General features: G+C 39.6%; 1 protein-coding gene across 10 annotated transcripts in view; it reads right to left on the reverse strand.

The window, feature by feature from the left end:
- The window catches only part of atxn3 (ataxin 3), an 86705-nt gene that overhangs the window by 28193 nt on the left and 31550 nt on the right, over positions 1–26962 (reverse strand). For all 10 annotated transcript variants that reach the window (XM_048270460.1, XM_048270428.1, XM_048270435.1 and 7 more), the window contains exons 6-8: positions 24484–24571; positions 13794–13929; positions 8809–8969 (exon numbers count right to left, since the gene is read on the reverse strand). In XM_048270460.1, coding sequence (XP_048126417.1) covers positions 8809–8969; positions 13794–13929; positions 24484–24571 — 385 coding nt within the window. The remainder of the gene's footprint in view (positions 1–8808; positions 8970–13793; positions 13930–24483; positions 24572–26962) is intronic.

A 26962-nucleotide genomic window follows, 5' to 3' on the forward strand; every position in this document is an offset into this window, starting at 1 on the left:
ATTGTAGGCATAACTAACATGCAATAACGCCACCAACAACAACCAAAACTAGGCTAATCATTGTCAACATGTAAATTAAATGTAACATTATTGTGAATCAAATTAAAATGTTCTATTTTGCAAACGTAGGCATAGTAACAGAATAATTTAATAAATGTTACAAAGATGCTACATCAATCCATTATGTTTAATTAGGCTACTAGGCTATATGTTTAAGCCTTGATTCATTTAGGCTAGGCCTTTTTATTCAGCCTAACTGGCGAATTTAGGAGCAACTCCTAAAAATAATGGGCGTGCCACTCCTAACTTTAGGACTCCTAATTTTTTCCACAAAAAGTAATTCACGAAGCATTTTAGACCTAAAAGTAGCACCTAAGTCTGGGACAGCTTAAATTAGAGAGGACTCTAACTCACTAAGACCTATTCATAAACAGCTTTTTTTGTGGCATTTTACGTTGCGATGTTTTGAAATCGTAGCCTATGCGCAACAGGAGCTTCCAATCAGCGAGGGAACAATTTTGCATTCATAAAAGGGATGCAATAACATACCAACAACAACCAAAACTCATTGTTAACATGTAAATGAAATGTAACGTTTCATTGTGAATCAAATTAAAATGTTCTCCTCTTTGCAAACGTAGCCTAGGCATATGGTGACAGATTAATTTAATAATGTTGCAAAGGTAGGCTACTGCATCAATCCATAGGCCTATGTTTCATTAGGCTACTAGGCTATTTGTTTTGCCTTACTCTTTATTCCTTTAGGCTAGGCCTTTTTATTCAGTAATTAATCATCTTCCGTCCTTCGCACTACTTGTGTAGCGCCGCGCATTCTCCGACCTGTCACGGTCACTCATCATCGAAAAAAAGAGGTGTTTGGAATTCCCGCGTTACAATCGTCAGCCAATCAAGGTGGTCACTTCAGTCAAGCTTCGTGCATGAGTAATGGCGTAATCCATAGCAAAGACTCACTCCTAGTTTAGGAGTTGTCTGAAAGGCTTTGTGAATAACTTTTAAGAGAAAACTCCAAGCTAAAATCTTTAAGTCGCGATTTAGGAGTAGCCTACTCCTAGTAGTAAGATAAAAGCCTTTGTGAATAGCCCTCGGCCCCAGTTATTCATCATCTTCTGTCCTTGTGTAGCGCCGCGCATTCTGAGACCTGTCACCTGTCACTCATCATCGTAAGGGAGGTGTTGAATCATGCCAGCGTTACAATCATCAGCCAATCAGCCAATCAAGGTGGTCACGCTTGCCCATTTACCCAAATTAATGGTCGAATATTACTGATGATCATTGTTATTTAAGAACATGCAGTGTGCTTAGGGTACCAAAAACATCTTGCTTGTAAAAAAGCATCATAACGCACATTCTGGCGGGTCTGTTATTTACTGTAGGCTGCGCAAACCACAGGCCTTTAGCCTATTTTGGGCAAGCCTGCATTCATTCATTCATTCATTCATTCATTCATTCAACCTTTATTTATTCTCGGAGGGTCATTGAGGGAAGCCCTCATTTTCAATGAAGCCGAGATTACAGACGCGAAGCAAAGCGCTCCACAAACAAGACAACATTTGAGGCCTTATGTTGAAGAATTGTATATAAAGCCTGCGCTAACAGTAATCCTCCTGCCCCTGATAGGCCTACCACAGCTGTGGATAGTGTGGAATGTTCAAGTAATAACACAATCCAATGTGTGTCTCAATTGTCTCCCGCTGACCACCTCACACATTTCTCTAGATTTTGCAACGAACTTACATGACACAATGCCATAAAATATGCCAGTTTTAGGACACAGAATAATGTTTGTAATGATACCAGGTAGGCCTACGTTTAACAGCAACAAGTGTAATGAGCTATTCATTGTCGAAGGTGAAATTCTTACTTTGGAAAACAAACATTTGCCGATATCATTACCGATCATCAGAATATTGCAACAGTGCTACTTTATTGTTTTTAACGATCTCTATGCTACTCACAAAAATGTAGGCATGGGGACATGATGAAGTAGGCTATCCAACTGTCCTGTGTTAAATTATTGTGATTACGAGCCAGTGGTTTTCAAACATTATCGCATTGACTTCGGACATCTAACTAAATGCAACAGGCTCATATCGTCCTAGCATTAGCAAAATGAGGACCAGTGTTTTGTCAAATTGCAAATAGCTATTCGTTTTAACGAATTTTTTATGATAGTATGAAGTGCTTTTGTATAGGCTACTATCTTAATCTTGGAATATGGGGAGGGAAGTGGCGCGTCTGCAGTCAGCCAAATATGAATGTAATTCTGCGGCATAAGCAGGTGTATTTGTTTATTGTACAAAAAAATAAAAATGATATGTCAAGCAATCAATTGACTATATTGCAGTCAAGAAGTAGGGCAAATTAAGACACTGTTTTGATTTGCGTAGTTGCGTTACCCCCAACACTGACAATAACATAGACAGCCAGTTAAGATATTTTTTCATTTTCGTTCTGCTATCAAAAGCAGATTTCGATTTTTGCTACCACCATGTAGTCAAGCCTTAAGCCATACCCAAGTAGCCTTAATCGAGGTAATGTTTAATTACGATTTATTTTGTTATTGAATTAAGTGGGCTGGGATTCCTCGGTAACAATTACCACGGACAGAGCGTGTACAGTGGCAGAGCGACGATAGTGGCTGAAAGTGGTACTAAAGCTTCCGCGACTTCAGCCGCTGCTTGCGACTGAAGTGGCCATTTGAAAGCGATGCCCACTGTATATTGGCCTACGTGCAGGGCTTAATCAGCATATCAACGACCCACCCATTAGCAAATCCTGGTGTCTACTGAATGATCCAGAGTTCATCACCAGCAACCACATTTCTTGGGGTGGTAAAAAAAACTCCACCGAGAAGGACGTGCGAGGGTTTATGTTTGAGCAGCCGGGGAACCCACTGTGTCCTGTTGCTTTGCTGGAGAAGTACCTGTCGTTGCTGCCTCCCAACCCACCAGATTTTATCTCCATCCAAAACGGACAAACTATGCAGTAGTTTATGCATAAGTGTTCATTGAATCGATTGTAAAATCGATTTTTTATGTCTAAAATGACGTTTCCATTTTCAACGCCAAATATAGGCCAATCTACAAACAACTAAGAGGCATTAGGACGAACGTAAAGAGGGCGCTTGTAGACGCAAGCCAGCAATATTTCTGATGATTTTTTGGCGTAAGTTTCGTGCACAATGACAAACAGAAGTGCAACATTCTCGAAAACCAGTAAGCCGAGTGGACTGCCATTACATCAGTGACATGACTGCAGGCTTCAACGTAGCTGTGTCTGTGTTTACAATTAGAAATGTCAAACAAATTTCTCCTACGTAGAAATCGATTGCACAGTTTTACGTAGCCTACCGCTTTGTTCTTCTCCATAGTTTGATATACCAAAAATCCGAAGTACTTCCACATCGAACTCCTCAAGTTATTAGGGCCTATCACTCGTCTCTCTACATGTCGCACAGGTTGATCGCGTTGTCCTCGAGCAGCACAGCGGCTGATTGAAACAGCGGTTCCCGGTGCGTAAAATTGGTGGGAATTTTCTTTTTAGATTTCGCAATGTTTACTGCACTTTGGAATTCTTTTATATTCTTATATTCTTGTTTGTGAATTTTGTTACATCTACAGTGGGCATTGCTTTCAAATGACCACTTCAGTCGCGCATTACGAGGCGTGAAGCTGCATGAAGCTTTAGTACCACTTTCAGCCACTGTGCGTCGCTCTGCCACTGTACATCGCTCTGCCTGCCGCCCCTACTGAAAAAGCAGGAGACTTCCCGAGAGTAATCCCAGCCTACGAATTCAATAACAAAATAAATCATGCATAATTAAACATTACCTCGATTTAGGCTACTTGGGTATGTCTTAAGGCTTGACTACACGGTGGTAACGAAAATCGAAATCGACCACAAAACAGTGGTGTGATAATTGAGCCAGTAGAGAAATAACTGTTCAGAATTAATCTGTAGCCTTGGGTAGGCTTCTGCAGAAAACAATGTTGTTACCGATTTAATACTATCTGGCGACGTTTTTAACAGGCTACGCAATAGAGGCTTAGACAACTATGACCCACGTTTTGGTTTCGTAAATTAATTTGCCCTACTTCTTTACTGCAATGTAGTCAATTGACTATTTTTCTGTACAATAAACAAATACATCTGCTTTATGCTGCAGAATTACATTCATATTTGGCTGACTTCTGCAGACGCGCAAAAAAACACTGCCAGGCCATCCTTAAAAATATTTTTGTTTGCCGTAACCCGACCGACCCTGTCAATTTAGAACAGACCCAAATATTTATTTTTTTCCCCCTTTTAGTCCGACCGACTTGCCAGTTGTAAACTTGCGTCAAGACAGACCGATTTTTTTTACTCTAAACAACCAATACAAATAAAATACTATTTATTTTAGTAGGCCTAAGTATTGTGAATATAAATTGCCTACATACAAACGTAGGCCCTCTTAAATAAAACCCTGTGGCGTCATCTGTACACCATTGGTTTACGCATGTCACACTATGGCCTACGCTTCGTTTCATTCACACAAACATCTTGACTCAACGCTTATTACTTGGCACGAAGCTCTGGAAGAACTGTGCCCAGAGTACACAACTGTTTCACCAGCACATTTAAATGACTTGACTAAAACCGTGCAGTCTGAATGTCCTCATTTTGCGAATACGAGGACGATATGAGTCTGTTGCATAGATGTCCGAGTCACGCATAATGTTTGAAAACCACTGGCTCGTAATCACAATAATTTAACACAAGAGAGTTGGATACTTCATCATGTTCCAATGCCTACATTTTGGTGAGTAGCATAGAGATCGTTAAAACAATAAAGTATGCCTCTCTGTTTGGGACATCGAAAACTTATATTTTTAATAGGGTAGACTACCGTCGGAGATGCTGACTTGCAAAGGCCTCGGGATAACATGTTATCTCCACTATAATCAGTCAATGCCTCCTTGATCAAAGTGGGGAATGAAAGAAAAAGTTTGAGAACCACTGGCTTAACAAGTTAGGCTACCTGCAGTCCAGAACACACAGAATATTGCAACAGAAAGTTGCCTTTATAATCAACTACTATTTGTTCCAACAGCATTCAAACAAAGCATTTATAAAAGTGAAAATAACTGTAGTACTGTAGTAACTGTATCCCAAGCTTCAGCTCCCCACGTCTGTGACAGGCAGACGTGACACCGCTAAATTCTCAGCTTGTTTATACCCCACACTGAAAGCGTAAGACCGCTAGGCCCATCACTGTGGGGTGCGGTAGCCTAGCCTACTCTCTGGGATTTAAGTCAAGCAATATAACCATACAAATGTTTCAAAATGAGTAATTTCGGCTGTGTCTGAACTGCCCATTGTAGGCTACGTAAAAAATAAACAAGTAGGCCTATTCCCTATCCAATGATATCGGCAAATGTTTGTTTTCCAAAGTAAGAATTTCACTTCACCTTCGACAATGAATAGCTCATTACACTTATGTTACTGTTGAACGTAGGCCTAACTGGTATCAGCCTTTCAGACCTAGGCTAGCCTACTCTTAGTAAGGGAAAATGACAACTCCTGAACAGATTCTGGAGCTGAGCGCTCTAGAATCTTTGACTAACAGTCTAAGAGTGAGCGAGTCTTCGTTGCTATGGATGACGTTATTACTCATGCACAAGCTTGACTGATGATTGTAACGCGGGAATGATTCCAAACACCTCCCTTACGATGAGTGGCAGGTGACAGGTCTGAGAATGCGTGCACTACACAAGGACAGAAGATGATGAATAACTGAATAAAAAGGCCTAGCCTAAATGAATCAAGAGTAAGGCAAAACAAATAGCCTAGTAGCCTAATGAAACATACGGATTGATGTAGTATCTTTGTAACATTATTAAAATAATCTGTTACTATGCCTATGCCTACGTTTGCAAAAGAGAACATTTTAATTTGATTCACAATAATGTTACATTTAATTTACATGTTGACAACGAGTAGCCTAGTTTTGGTTGTTGTTGGTGGCGTTACTGCATGTTAGTTATGCCTACAATGCAAAATTGCTTCCTCACGATTGGAAGCTCCTGTAGCCGCATATTCAAAACAGGCGAAATGCCACAAAACCGGTTTGTGAATAGGTCTGTGAGTTAGGAGTCCTCTTGACTTCTTTTAAGCTGTCACAGCTGGTGGGAAGGTGTGATTTGTTGGGGCAGGGCCGGATTAACTGGGCACAAATGTCTGATGACCCCCTGCCCCCAGTCAACGGAATCGGGTGGTCGAAAGTTAATAGGCTATGCCGAAATAGTTTTCAACATTTTGAATATTAGTGTCGGGTGAATTAGGAAATGTTCTCAAAGTAGCCTTATGGCTGAAAGCTGCTTGGGATCCCCCGTCAAGCAATATAACCATATCAAACGTGCGCACTCATTGTTTCAAAAGGATTAAATTCGGCTTTGTCAGAACTGAGCTGTGGACGACACGGCACAGCATGCCCAATTGAAAATAAATGAACGCAACGCAACACAGACCCCGCTTCTCTCGCGTCAGTCACTGACAAGAACGAAACACAGAACCCGCTTCTCTCACGGCAGTCACTGACAGTAGCCTAGAATAAATGCATGGGGAAAAAATCTTCCCCATGACAAAGACATCGTAAAACACTGAAAGTTAATATTTTGTCACTATAACATACATCTGTTTTTTGTCAAATGTATTATGTTCCAAGTAGCCTAGTGCGTAATTCTGCACAAATACATTTGCTTATTTCACAGAAAAATATAAATAACCAGTTAGGGTCTACAGTGCAGAGTTGGTAAATTATGGTAGGCCAACTTGGAGTGAACATACAAAGAGGGGAAATTCTTTCTCTAGTAGCTGAGTAGCCTCAGGTGCGTACGTAGACATAAGGCCGAACATGCAAGCGCCAATGAATCGTGCTCTCACGACAATCACGCCGTTAAACTTAAATAGGTTAACATCACTCTAAGTTTGCCTTCAAGCAAGGAAAACGATGATTGCATCCATTACAAACATGCATGCAATGTGAACGTCTGGGATTGGGAAGAGCACTAAATGCTCTACTGAATAAGCAAGAAGTCAAACCTTTAAATGAAAAACACTCTTTAATAATCAAAAAAATAAACCGCTAATGAAGTAAACTTGTGACCATCAAAAATCGTTTATCGCCTGTAACTCCATGATAAGAGGACGTAACAGGAAGGCATTTGGCTAAGCAACGGAGGTTAATATGCTCTATATTTTGTCCAAATGATGTCTGTCTATCATCGTTGCACTCGGAGAAAACCAGAATGTTTAATTTGTCCTGCGTTTCTTCTACGGCTGCAAACGGGATTCACTCGCAGTTAACCAAATATTTCTTTATTAGGGCAGGGCAGGCATATTTCTGGCTATTAAATTATTTCTAAACCAGTCTGCTAAAGTCTGTAGTGAAGTCTGTGTAGGGTTTTCCAGGCTCCATTTCTTTTTACGAGACACCCTGCTCACTTGAGCCATCTACCGGTTGTTTGGGTTGTTGCAGCGTATCACTGGGAAAATACAAATCAAAGTCGCGTGATACCGCGTGATACCGCGTGATACCGCGTGATCCCACGCGCGGACCGCGAGTGAAGCTGGCCAAGTCGAAGCACTGCCCACTGTATCTTTTTTTATTTGTTTATTTCGTTTAAAATTAATAGTGTAAATATTTGGTTAAAATCGATTCCCTATTTTAGTTTTCGAAACTTGTGTTGTTTGGTCCAATCGATTGTGCAATCGATTTTCGAACGTAAAGTGACAGCCCTACTATGCAGGTGATCAAGTCTGGTAAGTTGTTTCTTTTTGTAACATTGCACAATTGGCTATGTAATAATAATAACAACAATTGCAATATAACCGCTATATTTTTTTCTTGTCTAGGTATACCAGAGAGCCCATGGAGGTGAATTTCCTGGGCTCCATGCTGCCACAAATTTGTAAAGCAGCCGGCACAGAAAGCATTTACACAAATCACTGCCTGCGAAGCACAGTAATACAAAAACTGTCTGATGCTGGCCTAGAAGCAAGGGGAAATAATGTCAGTGACGAATCGTCCCTTCAGTCATACTAGTGATAGTCATACTACGCAGAGAGAAGAAGAGAGACAGCCCAAATGCCAGTAAAAAAGAGTGAACATGGTTGAACACTATTTCAGTAATTGTACAATTAATGGTGACATCCAGATAAAAGTAAATAAACAATTTGGTTATGGGCAGTGTTGTGCTGCGCTGGCTGTGTTACAGCGTCTTGATGTTGCCTGGCAACAATCCTAATGAGGAAACTAGATATTTTAGCAGAAGAACGATTATTTATTAATAAATTACTTTATTTCTTAATGTTGTGTCTTTACTTTATGAAACTTATTAAAATATTTAAATTTAAATTTAAATGAACAGTTTTAGAAAAGCAATAAGCCACTCGAGTCCGTAGGCTACACTGATTTTACAACAGCTAAGGGGCGTTGTTAGGCCCTTAGCTGTTGTAAAATCAGTGTAACCTACGGCCTCTCGGGGCTTATTGCTTAATTCTATCACATTTTTTTTGTTAACCTGGCATTCTTTGAATTCTTTATCGGGATGTCTGTTTGCGTCTGTCTTTATCGGGATGTCTGTCTACTTAGCCCTTTGTCTGAATGGCTTTAAAACATCTTTTACAAACGGGCCTTGTGTGTTTGTGGGCTTGCCTTCACTATCTATACAAGGATACAAGGATTTCACTATCTATATGTAAATTAACTGTCTGCGTAATAAATAAAGAACATTTTCCTTCCACCTTGCATGCTGAGTTGGATAGCTCTACGGAGGTCAGCCTCCTCATCTTCCACCTCCATGTCCTGTCGACTCAGGGCCAGGGCCTTCCTTAACTCTTCTTCATCTGAATCCAACACTCTCTCCTCCAATTCAAGTCCATGGTCCTTGACTTTCAAGGTTGGCCTGCAGGTCAAATGAACATAAAAATAGATATGTAATCAGATTGAACTGGAAACAAGTTAAAATGGTCAGTAAGGCGGTATTCACAGGCACACATTTTCCATGTCCAAAACGTGAGTATTCCAATGTAGTGAGAGTTAAAAACATTCAAGGTGTAACCTGATTGTTTACATGTTGTTGCTATGACACGTTATATTTTGCTAAACTCCCTGACATGGCTAAGGCGGACAACCAAGCAACGACCAATTGCTGAAAAAATGCAACCTCAAAAAGTTTAAGTATTTTTAACTTTAACAATTGAATTCGAGCTCCTGGAGAGGAAAACACGTATCAGTGTCATCTGCCTCTTGTAATTTGCAGTATATTCATACCAACACGATCAAATTTGTGACTTGCAGGGTTCCTACACATTTTCCATTTTAAAACTCCATACTTTTTCCATACTAAAATTTCCAAACTTCTCTGTAGAATTTTCTGACCATATTCTCAACATTGCGGCAACTTCTGATTTGGGATAACTCAGTGAAAACAAACGTATGGACAACTAAAGTGAATTAAAAAATATATTTGTCCATTTAGTCAGGTACTTTTTCCATGAGCCAGCTGAAAGTTTATACGGGCACTCACTCAATCCAGCTGTCGTCAAATTCAGACTAACACTTTTGCCATTCTATCATAGTTTTCAATGAATATATACAACCACAAGGTTTTGCTTTCACCTAGTGGAGCTCATAGACTGTGCTTTATATCAAAAGGAAATGATACCGCAATGTTGGGAATTTGACCTCAAAGATACAAAAAAAAAACTAGGGGCCCAAACTCAAAGCAACACTATGCAGGTTTAGGTACTTTTGGCGACTGTAGAGCTCCCTGTAGAGTCGCGATGTATTTATATGTTACTCTGCTATTGTAAATAGCAAACATCTCGCAACGTATTTGCACGTCTCTATTTGATCCTGGTATACTATGCAGTTTCAGGCTCCTCCTCCTGTCTGTGTGCTGCGTCTGTCTCATACAGGTGAGCTGGGCGCAGGTGTTTGGAGTCGTGCTAATCACTTCCTGGTCTGGGCCTTTAAAAGCGCTTCAGACAAGACCAGGTTGACGACGACCCGCCGTTCCATCTCTCCCACACCGGTTAGGATTTTGTTTTGCTTAATCACTACACCGCAGTACACCGATTGCTTACACTTTTAATTTTTCAAAGCCAACTCCATTACTGACTTTACTTAACCCATTTTGTTAAATTTTATTCATTTAATAAATCTAATATATATATATATATATATATATATATATATATATATATATATATATATATATATATATATATAAATGAAATAAATATAATATATATATATAATATATAATATTATATATATATATATATATATATATATATATATATATATATATATATATATATATATATATATATTGCTATTCCGCGTGTGGCCTTTCCCTACTATACTCTGTTGCTTGCTTTGAGCCAGGCTTGTAACAATACCTATGAAGTTTTAATTAAGTATTTATATCAGATAAAAGGACCCTGAGCAAACTGATCAACATCTTGGACAATGAATGTCATCCACTCTACAGCACTATTAAAAAGCAAAAGAGCTTGATCAGCTGGAGACTTCGCTCACTGCCATGCACAACTGAAAGGCTGAGGAAGTCATTTGTCCCCAGGGCCATTGAACTGTTCAATGCTTCACTAAAGGGAAGAGGAGAGATAGACTTCCCTGCATAGTCTGTCTGCCTCTCCACCCTCTCCATTTTTGAGTACTGACTGTCCACTACTGTTTTACTACTGTCCACAGCCTAATGTTTTTACTACTGTTTTACTGCTAGACTGTTTTTCATGCTATATTAGCTCACACGACCAATGGCTTCTGCTACAATACTGAATGGATGTAACCCTATTACCTCAACCTATTCTTGCACTGACATATTTTTTTATATTACCTTGTCTACATTATACTGTACTCTCTTATTTGTCCATATTATTTATGCTGGTCTCTAGACCTTATCCTTGCACTGTTGGACAACTTTTTGCACCTTCACCATGACACTCACACTCTTGAGCACCTTACCATGCACGCAGAACTACAGGACTACTGTTGGACTACTTTTTGCACCTTCACCATGACACTCATTCTCTTGAGCACCTTACCATGCACGCAGAACTACAGGCCAGTCCCGGCCCTGTCACTGCAAGCGTCTCATGCTTGATCACCCTCAAGCACACTGTGGATTTTTTTATTTAATTTATACAGTATATTTAGTATTTAGTTTAGATATTTTTTCTTATCTTCTACTGTCTCTATTGTACAGTGTTGTGTTATATGTTTATACTTATATTTACCATTTCTGCTGTAAGTGCATGTTGTGTGTGATGTCTGTATGCTACTGAGACCTTGAATTTCCCCTTGGGGATCAATAAAGTATCTATCTAAGTACCCAGTTTTTTGGCCTTATCACACTTGTATGTTAATTCGCCAAACTCGTTGTGAAGTTTAAATGAACGGTCACATTGTATTAGAGCTGTAAAATACAGACGTTCATCATATGCTACAATGTTGCTATGTTCTGGAGGTGGCTTTTAGCTAGTTACATGGCAGTAGGCTAAGCAAAATAGCAATGTTTCAAAGTTAAGGTTCAGAATCAGAATATCAGAATCTTGGGATATGCCCGCTTGACCAGAGAGATGGAAATAAACGACTGGCCATAGCAACCATCCATTTAAAACTAGTAACGGCAGTTTGTCCTAGGGTTTGGAGTTTTAGCGATTAAAACATTTAAATTATAACAACAAATGAGCACAACGCAAGTGGCAAAAGTGGCATAAGCAGGATAATGGACTCCACGACGTTCCGCTGGCGTGTCAGGGCCGTTTTACCACCTTGAACGCGTGCATTTCTTTCTGTGAACCAAATGCCGTGTCGTCCATTATCCCTTATATAATAGAAAATGCTACTATGTTGCAGAAGACTGTGACAAGACAGTCACATAGGCACCATAAGACATTTTAGATTCATAGCTAACCAGGCTTTATTAGAGTGCATGAAAATGCAATCTACTGTTATCCGATTTCTTCTTCTTATTCTTCTTCTAACACTTTTTCCACGTTTAATGCGGCTTCAACCATTTAAACGTAGAAACTTCATTCAAACTGCGTTACGTAGGTCTTACTTAGGACAGGTTTGGAATGTATTTTTCATATTTGTAACTTTTATACTTTTTGAACTATTAATTAAAAACTACTGAAAATTTCCCCATAGACTTAACATTGCCGATTATGGCATCACAATAGGGTACTTGGATCCTATCCCAAGTGTTCCGGCCAGAGCCATATGGTTCCGGCCACCTCCAGCAACTGTCTGTCTCAGGCATTAAGCATACAATCTGGCCCTCTTAAGATTACAGATCCTGTTCAACTGTTTCCTCTGCCCACAACTGTTTCAAAATAAAAGTCTCCACTACAATAATTCCCGAAATAATTTAACCATTTAAACTATCCAACTATTTAACTGTTCAACTATTCCAACTGTCAGTTATCATCAACTATGCCTCTAGCCTACTAAATTAAACCACCACCTACCTAGCAACCAATTTAGCAACCATTGAAATTAAGCATCTATGTCAGTTTCCATAGCAACCAACATGATTATACTAGCAAACCACTGTAGTAACTCCTTTATTTCTGATAGTAGCCACCATGGACACCCTAGCAACAACCTAGCAACGACTTCAAGTACCCTAGCAACAGCCTAGCAACCACATTCACAGTTAAAACCTAGCAACCAACATCATTAACCTAGCAACCAGCATAGCAACCACCTTACTACTCTACTACTCTAGCAACAGTCAGTTGTCATCAACTTTGACTCCCGTCAACTGTTTCCTCTGCCCACAACTGTTTCAAAATAAAACTCCTCACTACAATAATTCCATTTTAAATAATTTAACCATTTTAACTATCCAACTATTTAACTGTTCAGCCTTTCAAACTGTCAGTTGTCATCAACTATGACTCCCGCCAACTGTTTCCTCTGCCCACAACCGTTTCAAAATAAAAGTACTCACTACAATAATTCCCTATTAAATAACCTAACCATTTTCACTATCCAACTATTTAACTGTTCAGCCATTCCAACTGTCAGTTGTCATCAACTACAACTCCTGCCAACTGTTTCCTCTGTCCTCAACTTCAACTTCAAAATAAGTCCTCAATACAATAATTCCCTATTAAATAATTTAACCATTTAAACTATCCAACTTTTTAAATGTTCAACTATTCCAACTGTCATCAACTACAACTCCCCACCAAACTTTTTTCTCTATCTTACCTCCATCTTTTTACTTGGATTAGATTTTAAACAATATTCAACAATATTTTATTCAGCAGCCATTTTTCCATTTTCATGCACTCGTAATTCCCAGGAATTACATTCTCTAGTTATTTATTATTAACTTGTTAGCCTTCAGAAAACTCACGCTCCGTAGATACAGCATAGCCTACATATGATAGACTAGCTCACTGCTAACAGAGGCCTCAGAAATCACCTTAGACAGTATTTTTCAATAGTTTTTCATATAAGGCAGCATCCATGTCATCTGGGTCTCATCTTCGAGGCTTGCAGTAGGCTTGAGTTATTTTCAATCAAAGCTGGGGTACCTGATTGACAGCTTGTTTGTCCAATTCCTTGCTGTAGCTTATACCTCGACAACCATAGGTCGCTCAGACACATGGGTGGGCTCTATGTAGCCGGAAGACTAAGTAGATAAAGTAAAAAAATCCCGGGTTTCTGACCCTTTAGACCTGCTCACCTTTGGGCACCACTTGTCTGTGCATCATCTTCACCAATCAGCTTGGGCCTTTGCTGCTGTTCTACACGTACAATCCCCAAAATCTTCTCTGCCTCACATTCCGGCAAGTTTCCTCGGATCACGAATATAGAATATCCTGAGAAAGATCAATAAAAGAAATATCTTTTCAAATTATACATCATTGAGACATAGTCCGTGATAACAGAGAAAATTAATTGACTTGAAAAACCAAAAGATGGTTTGTCTAGGCTCAAAACACACAAAACAGAAAGACTGTTGCTCATCACAGTTACAATCTGAAAACCAAAGCATTAGCACTGCTCCTCTTTAGTTTTGCCTGCTACGCAATTCAATTTCACATTACTTCAAACTCGTTGAAATTAAGGGGAGGAATGTGAGTGTAAGTTGTAGCCTAGCCTACACTGTGCCTGGGTGAGAAAGTTTTGTCCACTGCGTTAACTCAACTGCCAGCCTATTGATACGATTTGCACTAGCTTTGCACCAAATTTCGGAGGAGCGCCTGTTTAATGAAAGAGTATAAGGCTATACGGCTATAAAATAAGCCCTCATGTATTTTGTGTTCACCTATATGCCCTTAAGATGTATCGAGGCTATGTTATTATGACCGCCGCGCAGCGAAGCGTCAGTTTGCCTCCAGGGGTCATGTTAACCCATTCCATATGCACACATGTGCATAAACAGGTATTCACACACACACACATACATTCACAGTAATCATACTTATGACACATACACACACAGTAGACATGTACGCATGCATGCACATGCACACACACAGGCGCACACCCACAGGCACACCCACAAGCACATGCATGCATGCACACACACACACACACACACACACACACACACACACACACACACACGTTCACGCACACAATTCAAGAATTTCTCAGAATTATGAACAGGCAAGATGGGGGTGGGGTTGTATAAAATGTATTTTACATGTGAAATCTATGAACTAATCATGTTTTGGTACTTGTTGTCTAGCAAATACCAGTGAGAATTGAGTGTGTATAATGCAAATCAGTGAGACAGTTAGAATCACCTTTCACCTTTTGTTTTTAGGCAGCAGCCAGACCAGCAGATACCCTAACTTTGCTGAATTACTGAAGCTAAGCAGGCTTAGTTAGTACTTGGATAAGAAACCTCCTTGGAAGAGTAGGTTCCTGTTGGAAGCGGTGTTGGTGGCTGGCCAGTAGGTGGCACTCTTCCCTGTGGCCAAAGCCACCAAACAAATATCAATCCCAATGTCCTATTGCAGTGACAGGGACACTGTACTGCAGGAGATGTTTTCCTTTGCATGAATGTTAAATTGAGGTCCTGACTCACCATGGTTGTTAAAGATCCCATGGCACTTATCGCAAAGAGTAGGTGATTCCCTGATTTGCTTTATTTATGTACACATACATAGACACACACATGCGCACACACACACACACACACACTACACATGCACACACACATACATGCACACACACACGACACGCACAAACATGCACACAAACACATAAACACACACACACACACACACACATACAAACACACCTACATACACAAACACATGCACACACACACTCACACACAAAAAAACACACACAAAACACATATACACAAAAACAACCACACACTCATTACAAACACACAAAAAAGAAACAAAGTAGGAAATGAACACAATTTGACAAGCGTGACTTATTTTTCTGGAAAAAATGTGCTGGACTGGGCGGCGGTCATATTTTGTACCGCTCTGCGGTACATCTAGTTTGATATTGTTTCATAGGGCTTTAGTGGTGGTGTTGAAGCCTATAATAGCCCAATGTTTTCTTGTCAAGTGCTCTGTTTGTGGTATTTGTTTTTATAATAAATAGCACAAAAGAAATACCTGTTATGTCCTCCGTAGTAGAACTTTATGTAGGCCTACACATTTAGGAACAGATATTTGGTTCTGCCAAGCAACATAAAAGTAACATAAAAGTAATGAGTAACGTAAAAAGTTACTTTCCATAGAGTGTAACTAAGTAAAGTAACGAGTACTTTTTTTTAAGAAGTAATGAGTAACGAGCAAACAATACTTTATAAAAGTAACTTCCCCAACACTGAAAGCAAATATTCCATATATCGGTGTTGAATTAATCCCATGTAAGCTACATCGTTTTGCCATTGTTTTGCCAGCGTTTCTCCCGTGTGCACCATTGTGAGCCTACAGTGGGCATCGCTTTCAAATGGCCACTTCAGTCGCGCATTACGAGGCGTAAAGCTGCGTGAAGCTTTAGTACCACTTTCAGCCACTGTGCGTCGCTCTGTCAGTAGCCTGACTGCCGCCCCTTCTGAAAAAGCAGGAGGCTAGGCTACCTTTAAACGTAATTGTTACCGAGAGGAATCCCAGCCTACGAATTCAATAACAAAATAAATTGTAATTAAACATGACCTCGATTAAGGCTACTTGGGTATGGCTTAAGGCTTGACTACACGGTGGTAGCGAAAATCGAAATCTGCTTTTGATAGCCTACCGGTGGCACTCCACAAAACGAAAAAATATCTTAATTTGCTGTCTGTTAATGTCAGTGTTGGGGGTAACGCAACTACGCAAATCAAAACAGTGTCTTAATTTGCCCTACTTCTTGACTGCAATGTAGTCAATTGACTGCTTGACATGTCATTTTTATTTTTCTGTACAATAAACAAATACACCTGCTTATGCCGCAGAATTACATTCATATTTGGCTGACTGCAGACGCGCCACTTCCCTCCCCATATTCCAAGATTAAGATAGTAGCCTATACAAAAAGCACTTCATACTATCATAAAAATTCGTTAAAACGAATAGCTATTTGCAATTTGACAAAACATTTGTCCTCATTTTGCGAATGCTAGGACTATATGAGCCTGTTGCATTTAGTTAGATGTCCGAGTCACGCATAATGTTTGAAAACCACTGGCTCGTAATCACAATAATTTAACACAGGACAGTTGGATAGCCTACTTCATCATGTCCCCATGCCTACATTTTTGTGAGTAGCATAGAGATCGTTAAAAACAATAAAGTATGGCTCTCCGTTTGGGACATCGAAAACTTATATTTTTAATAGACTACCGTCGAAGATGCTGACTTGCAAAAGCCTCGGGAAAACACGTTATCTCCACTATCATCAGTCATGCCCCTTAATCAAAGTGGGGAATGAAATAAAAGTTTGAGAACCACTGGCTTAACAAGTTACCTGCAGTCCAGAACACAGAATCTGTTGCAATAGTCTGATGATCGTGATGATATCGGCAAATGTTTGTTTTCCAAAGTAAAAATTTCACTTCACCATGCACCTTCGACAATGAATAGCTCATTACACTTGTTAGGTACTGTTAAACGTAGGCCTACCTGGTATCATTACAAACATTATTCTGTGTCCTAAAACTGGCATATTTTATGGCATTGTGTCATGTAAGTTTGTTGCAAGGTTCGGTGTGAGGTGGTCAGCGGGGGACAATAGAGACACACATTGGATTGTGTTCTTGAACATTCCACACTATCCACAGCTGTGGTAGGCCTATCAGGGGCATGAGGATTACTGTTAGTGCAGGCTTTATATAAAATTCTTCAACAGAAGGCCTCGAATGTTGACTTGTTTGTGGAGCGCTTTGCTTCGCTTCTGTAATCTCGGCTTCATTGAAAATGAGGGCTTCCCTCAATGACCCTCCGAGAATAAATAAAGGTTGAATGAATGAATGAATGAATGCCCAAAATAAAGGCCTGTGGTTTTCGCGCCTACAGTAAATAACAGACCCGCCAGAATGTGTTATGATGCTTTTTACGAGCAAAATGTTTTGGTACCCTACGCACACTGCATGTTCTTAAATAACAATGATCATCAGTAATATTCAACCATTAATTTGGGTAAATGGGCAAGCGTGACCACCTTGATTGGCTGATGATTGTAACACGGGCATGATTACAAACACCTCCCTTACGATGATGAGTGACAGGTGACAGGTTAGAATGCGTGCGCTACACAAAGACGGAAGATGATGAATAACTGGGGCCGTAGGCTATTCACAAAGGCTTTTATCTTACTACTAGGAGTAGGCTACTCCTAAATCGCACTTTTCGCTAAATCGCTAAAGATTTTAGCTTGGAGTTTTCTCTTAAAAGTTATTCACAAAGCCTTTCAGACAACTCCTAAACTAGGAGTGAGTCTTCGTGGCTATGGATGACGTCATTACTCATGCACGAGCTTGACTGAAGTGACCACCTTGATTGGCTGACGATTGTAACGCGGGAATTCCAAACACCTCTCTTCCAATGATGAGTGACAGGTGACAGGTCGGAGAATGCGTGCGCTACACAAGTAGTGCAAAGGACGGAAGATGATTAATAACTGAATAAAAAGGCCTAGCCTAAATGAATAAAGAGTAAGGCAAAACAAATAGCCTAGTAGCCTAATGAAACATAGGCCTATGGATTGATGCAGTAGCCTACCTTTGCAACATTATTAAATTAATCTCTCACCATATGCCTAGGCTACGTTTGCAAAGAGGAGAACATTTTAATTTGATTCACAATGAAACGTTACATTTAATTTACATGTTAACAATGAGTAGTTTTGGTTGTTGTTGGTGGCGTTATTGCCTCCCTTTTATGAATGCAAAATTGTTCCCTCAGCGATTGGAAGCTCCTGTTAGCATAGGCTACGCATTTCAAAACATCGCAACGTAAAATGCCACAAAAAGCTGTTTATGAATAGGTCTTAGTGAGTTAGGAGTCCTCTCGACTTAAGCTGTCCCAGACTTAGGTGCTACTTTTAGGTCTAAAATGTTTCGTGAATGACTTTTTTGTGAAAAAAATTAGGAGTCCCTAAAGTTAGGAGTGACACTTCCATTATTTTTTAGGAGTTGCTCCTAAATTAAGCCAGTTAGGAGCTACTTTTAGCCTTAAAATTCTTTGTGAATCTGCCCCTGAATAAAAAGGCCTAGCCTAAATGAATCAAGGCAAAACAAATAGCCTAGTAGCCTAATGAAACATAATGGATTGATGTAGTATCTTTGTAACATTATTAAATTATTCTGTTACTATGCCTACGTTTGCAAAAAAAGAACATTTTAATTTGATTCACAATAATGTTACATTTAATTTACATGTTGACAATGATTAGCCTAGTTTTGGTTGTTGTTGGCGGCGTTATTGCATGTTAGTTATGCCTACAATGCAAAATTGCTTCCTCACGATTGGAAGCTCCTGTAGCTGCATAGGATTTCAAAACATGGCAAAATGCCGCAGGTTTGTGAATAGGTCTGTGAGTAAGGAGTCCTCTTGACTTCTTTTAAGCTGTCAGAGGTGGGAAGGTGTGATTTGTTGGGGGCAGGGCCGGATAAACTGGCCACAAATGTCTGATGGCCCCCCTTCCCCCCAGCCAACGTGAATCGGGTGGTTAGTTAATAGGCCTATCGTGCAGGTTTTTCCTGCCATCTAAGGCACGAGCGCATCTGTGAGGCCAAGCCTCACCAAGTAGCTTGTTTGTTTACAACTAACATTCCATTTAATTAAACTGCTTTATAGGCTATGCCGAAATAGTTTTCAACATTTTGAATATTAGTGTCGGGTGAATTGAAATGTTCTCAAAGTAGCCTTATGGCTGAAAGCTGCTTGGGATCCCCCCCGTCAAGCAATATAACCATACAAACGTGCTTCCTGCACTCATTGTTTCAAAAGGAGTAATTTTGGCTTTGTCAGAACTGAAGAGCTGTGGACGGCACGGCATGGTATGCCCAATGAAAATAAATTAACGCAACGCAACACAACACAGACCCCGCTTCTCTCGCATCAGTCACTGACATGAACGAAACACAGAACCCGCTTCTCTCACGGCAGTCACTGACAGTAACCTAGAATAAATGCATGGGGAAAAACACTTCCCCATGACAAAGACATCGTAAAACACTGAAAGTTAATATTTTGTCACTAGCAACATACATCTGTCCTTTGTCAAATGTATTACCGTATGTTCCAAGTAGCCTATGCGTAATTCTGCTTCATAAAGTTGAACAAATACATTTGCTTATTTTACAGAAAAATATAAATAGCCAGTTAGGGTCTACAGTGCAGAGTTGGTAAGTTATGGTAGGCCAACTTGCAGTGAACATACAAACAGGGGAAATTCTTTCTCTTGTAGCTGAGTAGCCTCAGGTGCGCACGTAGACATAAGGCCGAACATGCAAAGCGCCAATGAATCGTGCTCTCCACGACAATCACGTTAAACTTAAATAGGTTAACATCACTCTAAATTCGCCTTCAAGCAAGGAAAACGATGATTTGAAGACATCTGTTTCGTTGGAAGGGCAAGGGGTAGCAACAGGGCAACACAGAGACAGGCCCGATGTCAGGGCTGTTATGAGAGTATTAAAATATGGGATATTCTACGGGAAAACATTAAAACGGCAAGACAGCGGGGGAAAGTTAAAATACGTGATAAACACGGAAAAAGTTGGCATGCGTCGTTTCGGTCCCCGTGCACAAGGATTATGTGTCATTTTATTAATCACATATGATTATTTGTGAAATTGTGCAAACAGCCGCAACACATTTGAAAAGGAAGGACTGGTAGCATGCAAGCTCACGAGAAAGATGGATTTAAGAACGTTATCACAGTGTGTGGCTGTGGCGCGGGCGGAAGACAGCGACAATTGGCAGGGGAGGGTCATGTCTTTTTTAACAATTCTGTCGGAGGGTCATTGAACAATTTCTAGCAGGCAAGAGAGGGTCATGCAACTTGCAACTGAAGCACTCAAAATTCCTCCGGTGGCCCCTTCAATAAATAACGAACAGTCCCTAGATTGCTGCTGGGCTATATGTCTTGGTTCATGTCTGTTAACAACTCATTGCCATCAAACGATAGCCTATCTCATGGTTGCATCCATTACAAACAAACATGCAATGTGAACGTCTGGGATTGGGGAGAGCACTAAATGCTCTACTGAATAAGCACGAAGTCAAATCTTTAACTGAAAAACACTCTTTAATAATCCAAAAAATAAATAAACCGCTAATGAAGTAAACTTGCACCATCAAAAATCGTTTATCGCCTGTAGGCTAACTCTGTGATAACAGGACGTAACAGTAAGGCATTTGGCTGAGCAACGGAGGTTAATATGCTCTATATTTTGTCCAAATTATGTCTGTCTATCATCGTTGCACTCGGAGAACACCAGAATATTTAATTTGTCCTGTGTTTCTTCTACGGCTGCAAACGGGATTCACTCGCAGTTAACCAAATATTTCTTTATTAGGGCAGGGCAGGCATATTTCTGGCTATTAAATTATTTCTAAACCAGTCTGCTAAAGTCTGTAGTGAAGTCTGTGTAGGGTTTTCCAGGCTCCATTTCTTTTTACGAGACACCCTGCTCACTTGAGCCATCTACCGGTTGTTTGGGTTGTTGCAGCGTCTCACTGGAAAAATACAAATTAAAGTTGCGTGATACCGCGCGCGGACCGCGAGTGAAGCTGGCCAAGTCGAAGCACTGCCCACTGTAACATCTTTCTTCTGACAATCAAGCCTCTTCAACCCACATAGGGTGGGATGCGCTGCCACCTGACTCTGTAATTGGAGGCCTAGCAGCGAAGGCACCCATTGAGTTACTAGCTTTTCCTATTATTGGGGGCCTAGCAGCGAAGCTGCGAAGGCACCCATTGAGTTACTAGCTTTTCCTATTATTATACTTCTGACATTGGCAGCCCATAGAACGCATGGATAAAAAGTGCTGAAATTTGGCAGAAAGTTTCGGGACACTCTACAGACCACTCACGCTCATTTACGGACCTCTAAACCCAGCGCCACCAACAGGTCAAAATTTGGCCGAAAATTGAACCGCTGGGTCAAAAGTTATGAAATTCGGCGCACTGACTCAGGACTGTCCCTTGATCACCCTCACCAATTTACAGAACTCTATGCCCAACACTCTAGCGCCACCAATGGGTTGAAACTGGACTCACATTCACGCATGTGACCATTGAACGGTGTGTCCGATTTTCACAAATCAGGCACCGTTGGAATCCCTGGACCGACCTAAGTTCAATGACCCCTTTTACATCACTGTCATATTGAACCTCTGCCATATTGGATTTAGTCCAAACTCTGCGAAAAGTTTCAGCGGTCACAAATTTCAACCGATTTTCATGGAACTTGGCGGAGAGGCTCTTCAGACCGAGCTGCACAAACGATACTTGTCAGATTTTTCAATTTCAACTTCGTTTGCCCGTGACAGCCAATCAAATATGGCGACGAAGCCGTGTGATTCCTGACTCTTTTGTCTGATTTTCACAATTGAGGTAGCGTCTGAATTCTTGGACCATCCAGAGTTCATCGACCCCTATCGCGTCACTTTCTGCCATATTGGACCACCGCCATATTGGATTTGATCCAAACTCTACGAAAAGTTTCAGCGGTCACAAATTTCATCCGATATTCACTGAACTTGGCGGAGATGATCTTCAGACTGAGATGCACAAAACGATTCTTGTCAGATTTTTCAATTTCAAGTTTATTTGCCCGTGACAGCCAATCAAATATGACGATGAAGCCGCTAAACAGGAAGTGAGCTCTTATCTCAGCAAGCCTTTGATGTATGTAGTCAAACTTGGTGAGGGGACTTATCAACTGATTGCGATGACCCACGAGGAAATTGGCATCATTTGGCCTCTATGGGGGGGCGCTGCAATACAGGAAGTGAGCTCTTATCTTAGTATGCTTTGATGTATGAAGTCCAAACTTGATACAGGGACATAGTAGCTGACTGTGAGGACATGCAAGGAAGGTGGTCTTTTTTGGCCTCTAAGGGGGGCTGTAATAAAGAAAGTGAGCTCATATCTCAGCAACGCTTTAATGTATGAAGTCCAAACTTGGTACACGGACATGGTAGCTGATTGTGAGAACACACAAGGAAATTGGTGTAATTTGGCCTCTAGGGGCACTGTAACAAAGTAAATGATCTGATATCTCAGCCATTCTTTAAACCAATTGCCATCAAACTTGCTGTGAGTGCTTGCTCATGCCATGGCAAGGCCATTCCTGCTAGTGCACTGCTAGGCCTCCACATTGCTGCTTGCAGCTATATTTGGTTAGTGAACTTAAGATTCCTGATTGGCTAGCCAAACTTGAGCTGTGCCATTGGCTATTCAACAGGAAGTGCCAGAACAGTCTCAAAAATACTTGTACTTGCAGAAAATTTACTTGAGCGAGCGGCAGAGATTTGTAATGGCAAAATAGCTTCGTAATTGAAAGACAGCAACTGTGGAAGGTTTAGTACCTGTAGAATATTTTTGGAAGTGAAGGACATATGAATAATACCTACAATTGTTTGTGTTATTCTTTTGTTAAATCACAAATCAGTTTTACAGTTACAAATCCTGATACACATACATACACAATTCATATGAGACGCTTCTCATACCAAAGATGGTGCAAAAGTCTGTGCACCTGTAGAAAAGATTTGTAACTGTACGACAGCTTTTTGTGTGTAGAATATTGATTTGTAATGGTAAAATATTTGTGAACCGTAGGATGATTTGTAGCTGTAAAACCGATCCGTATCCGTAGATTAGATTTGTAAGTGCAGGGCATATTTGTAATATTGACAATTACTTGTACAGATCATTTTAACAGTTACAAATAATTTCTACAGTTTCAAAATGTGATACACACGTACAAAACATTTGAGTGTAATATTCTTCTATATCAAACTCCCTAAAAAGTCGTGGAGTAAAACAGATCAATTTAATAATCAATTAAATGCTTGGACGAATGTTTGCCACATCCTTGCGTCCCTTGAACTCTGCCGTGGCTTGAGTGAACAAGCAAGGAATGGTGTCAAACTCTCTAAAAAGTTGTGGAGTAAAACAGATCATTTTAATAATCAATTAAATGCTTGGCCGAATGTTTGCCTTCACCACCAATGTGACTGAATTATCGACGGGATGTCTGATCTGCTTACAATGAAGACTGCTTGTATTTAAAGGGTATAAATATTGTTGCGGCCCCCAGAAAGTTAATTTCTAAATTTTTGGTCAAAAATGGCTCTTTTGAAAGTAAAGGTTGCCGACTTACTTAATCTAAAAAAAGGTTGCCGAGTTACTTAATCTAAAAATAATAAGATAAGCTAGTCATCTTAATCATTGCAATGGCCATCTATACATGCTATATCTTCCTTATTTTAGGACAGTCTGGGCTACCCATATCTGGGAAGGTATGATGTGATAGTATTTGCATATGTCACTAGGAAGCATGCCAGTAGAAATGTGTAAGTTGGATTGTCTGGAATTTGGCAATAAAAGAACCATGATGGTGGGATTTACAAAAATGTTTGTACCGACATAGTTTACATGAGAATACATTATAATTTTGGCCCAAAGTTGGAGACCATGTAGAAATGTGTTGCAATTTCAAAACTGAATTACTCGGGAACCGCATTTTGTGCAGATGCTAAAAAAAACACATACACACAAAAAAACCCCTCAACTTCTCAATTACACAATGCAGGTGATAAAATTCACAGCTAGATATTTCTGCCCTTTTTTCAACACATTGTTATGCGTGTGTCATGAAAGTACCAGAATCAACAGTAGCAGTTGGTAGAGTTGCTTATTGTTATTTAACTTGCAGCAATACAAACATGTTAAGAAGCTTACCTTCTTGCTGTAACTGTGCTAAGAAAAGAGCCAGGTATGTGTCCGATATCAGCTCTGGTCCCGTCAACAGTGAATTCAGGTTAAACCACTAAAACAACAATAATAGATGTCTATAATAATCACATTCTTTAATGATCAAGCATATTCAGTAAGATTTTTCGGTAACACTTTCTATGAAGGTTGTATTTATAACGCCCTATGAATGCATTCATAATGTTTTATGAGGAGTCTATAAAGCATTGTAATGCTCATTATTACATCTATATGTATTCACAAGTCATCATAACCAACTCCATGATGCATTATGACAGCTAATTATGAATGATTATAATTTTAATCTGAATAATGCATTATAAATACATCAAGATCTGCCTACTATATTGTCAGTTTTATGATGCATCATAACTACTTTGCTTTGCTAAATGCGTATAGTGATGCATAAAGAGTCTTGATTTCTACTGTAGTCCTATTTATATCTATAGCTATAAGTATATGTAATAAAGTCATAATAATTTATACATCTCCGTACAGCACACAATTATAAACAGCTATGGAATATCATAAGTGTTATTTGTCAGCTCTAAGTAAAGTGACAAGAATATGATATTAACAGATATAAGTTCACTGAGTAATTACAGGGTGCAATGAACTAAGTACCGAGTCTAGCCTCTTTACCCCATATGCACAATATTATAAATCACTATGTTAATGTCATAGGTGTTATTTGTCAGCTTTAGGTAAAGTAGAGCAAATGAGGTGTTGTTATAAATAGATATAAGGTTATTTATAAACAAATATGAGGCACAATGAAATGAGAGCCTGGACGGTAAAGACAAAAGGAACGCATTTAGTTCACTTTATTTTCATTTAAACCAACACACATAATCAGACTGATTATCAATGCTCTGAGCACATTACACAAACACAATGAGACAGGCCAAAAAAGTGGCACGGCATGGTCCTATATTTTGTGGTGGTGGTTATTATTGGAATAAAACTCACAATGCCACTGAAATCCATCTTGGGATATTATGAAAGATCGTTCGAATCAAAATAGACCTTTGGTTTAAATGAAAATAAAGTGAACTAAATGCATTCCTTTGGCTCTCATTTCATTGTAGGATAATCAGGTCATATTCTTGTCACTTTACTTAGAGCTGACAAATAACACTTATGATATTCCATAGCTGTTTATAATTGTGTGCTATAGGGAGATGTATAAATTATTATAAATTTATTACATATACTTATAGCTATAGATATATTATACAGTAGAAGTCAAAACTCTTTATGCATCACTATACACATTTAGCAAAGCAAAGTAGTTATGATGCATCATAAAACTGACAAGTGAGTAGGCAGATCTTGACATATTTATAATGCATTGAAGTTGCTAATGACGACTTGTGAATACATATAGATGGTAATAATGAGCATTACTATGCTTTATAGACACCTTATAAAACATTATGAATGCATTCATAGGGCGTTATAAATACAACCTTCATAGAAAGTGTTACCAATTTTTCTTAAACCCAGTATCCATAAGGAATTCTAAAAATATCTGTAATGGTTTATTCCTAACCTATACAACTGATTACAAATAAACATGATGGCATTCATTATGTTTTAGTAAGAAAGCTTGTATGGAGGGGTCTATAAAAAGTATTTCAGAAGAGGCAGAAATGTCATCAGTGGCATTATGAATAGGTAAAATATTTATTACGAATTCTGATACTTCAACCTGCAAGGGCTTATACCATAATATCATAATACTTTCTGACAGGACTATTCAACTAGGGGCACGCAGGCCGGATGCAGCCCGTTGGATTTTACCTGCGGCCCGCCCGCAAACTGCCTTCAAATCTGGCTTTTATGACTATGCTATAATCAATAAAATAAAAAGTAAACAAATGTTGTGCGGCTCGCACCGGTCACACTGGGCTGTAAGATATAGGGTGCGTTCGTAAGTTCAAACTGACACTCTGAAAATAGAATAAGGCACGGTTAAAAAGTTTCAGTGTGCTCAGAACGCACCCATAGCCTACACAGGAATTCCGGCGTTGGCAGCAGTAATTCTAATGTTAAAGCCTAATGTTAACCATGTCTCTGAAACGCAAAAATGAAGATAAAAAACGGCAGTTCCAGTTGGAATGGACTGACAAGTATTGTTTATATTGCCATCAACATCAAGTAATAAACCAAAGTGTTTACTGTGCAATGAATGCATTTCAGTAATGAAGGAATACTTTTAAGTGGCACTACAAGTCAAAGGAGTAAAGCAGCCTAGCCCTCAGTCACTTTTGTACATGGCAAGAGAGAGCTATGATAGCATCCCTTTGTGTAGGTAATGACGTTGTATAGCCCTGCTTTATGAGTACAGACATTATAGATATAAATGGTCATGGCCTAATTTCTTGGTACCTTTCAATGAAGAATGAAAACCCTCCATAAGAAAAGGTTTTTGCAGAACTACAAA

Source organism: Alosa alosa, chromosome 2 (assembly GCF_017589495.1).
Source record: "Alosa alosa isolate M-15738 ecotype Scorff River chromosome 2, AALO_Geno_1.1, whole genome shotgun sequence".
Lineage (NCBI taxonomy): Eukaryota > Metazoa > Chordata > Actinopteri > Clupeiformes > Clupeidae > Alosa > Alosa alosa.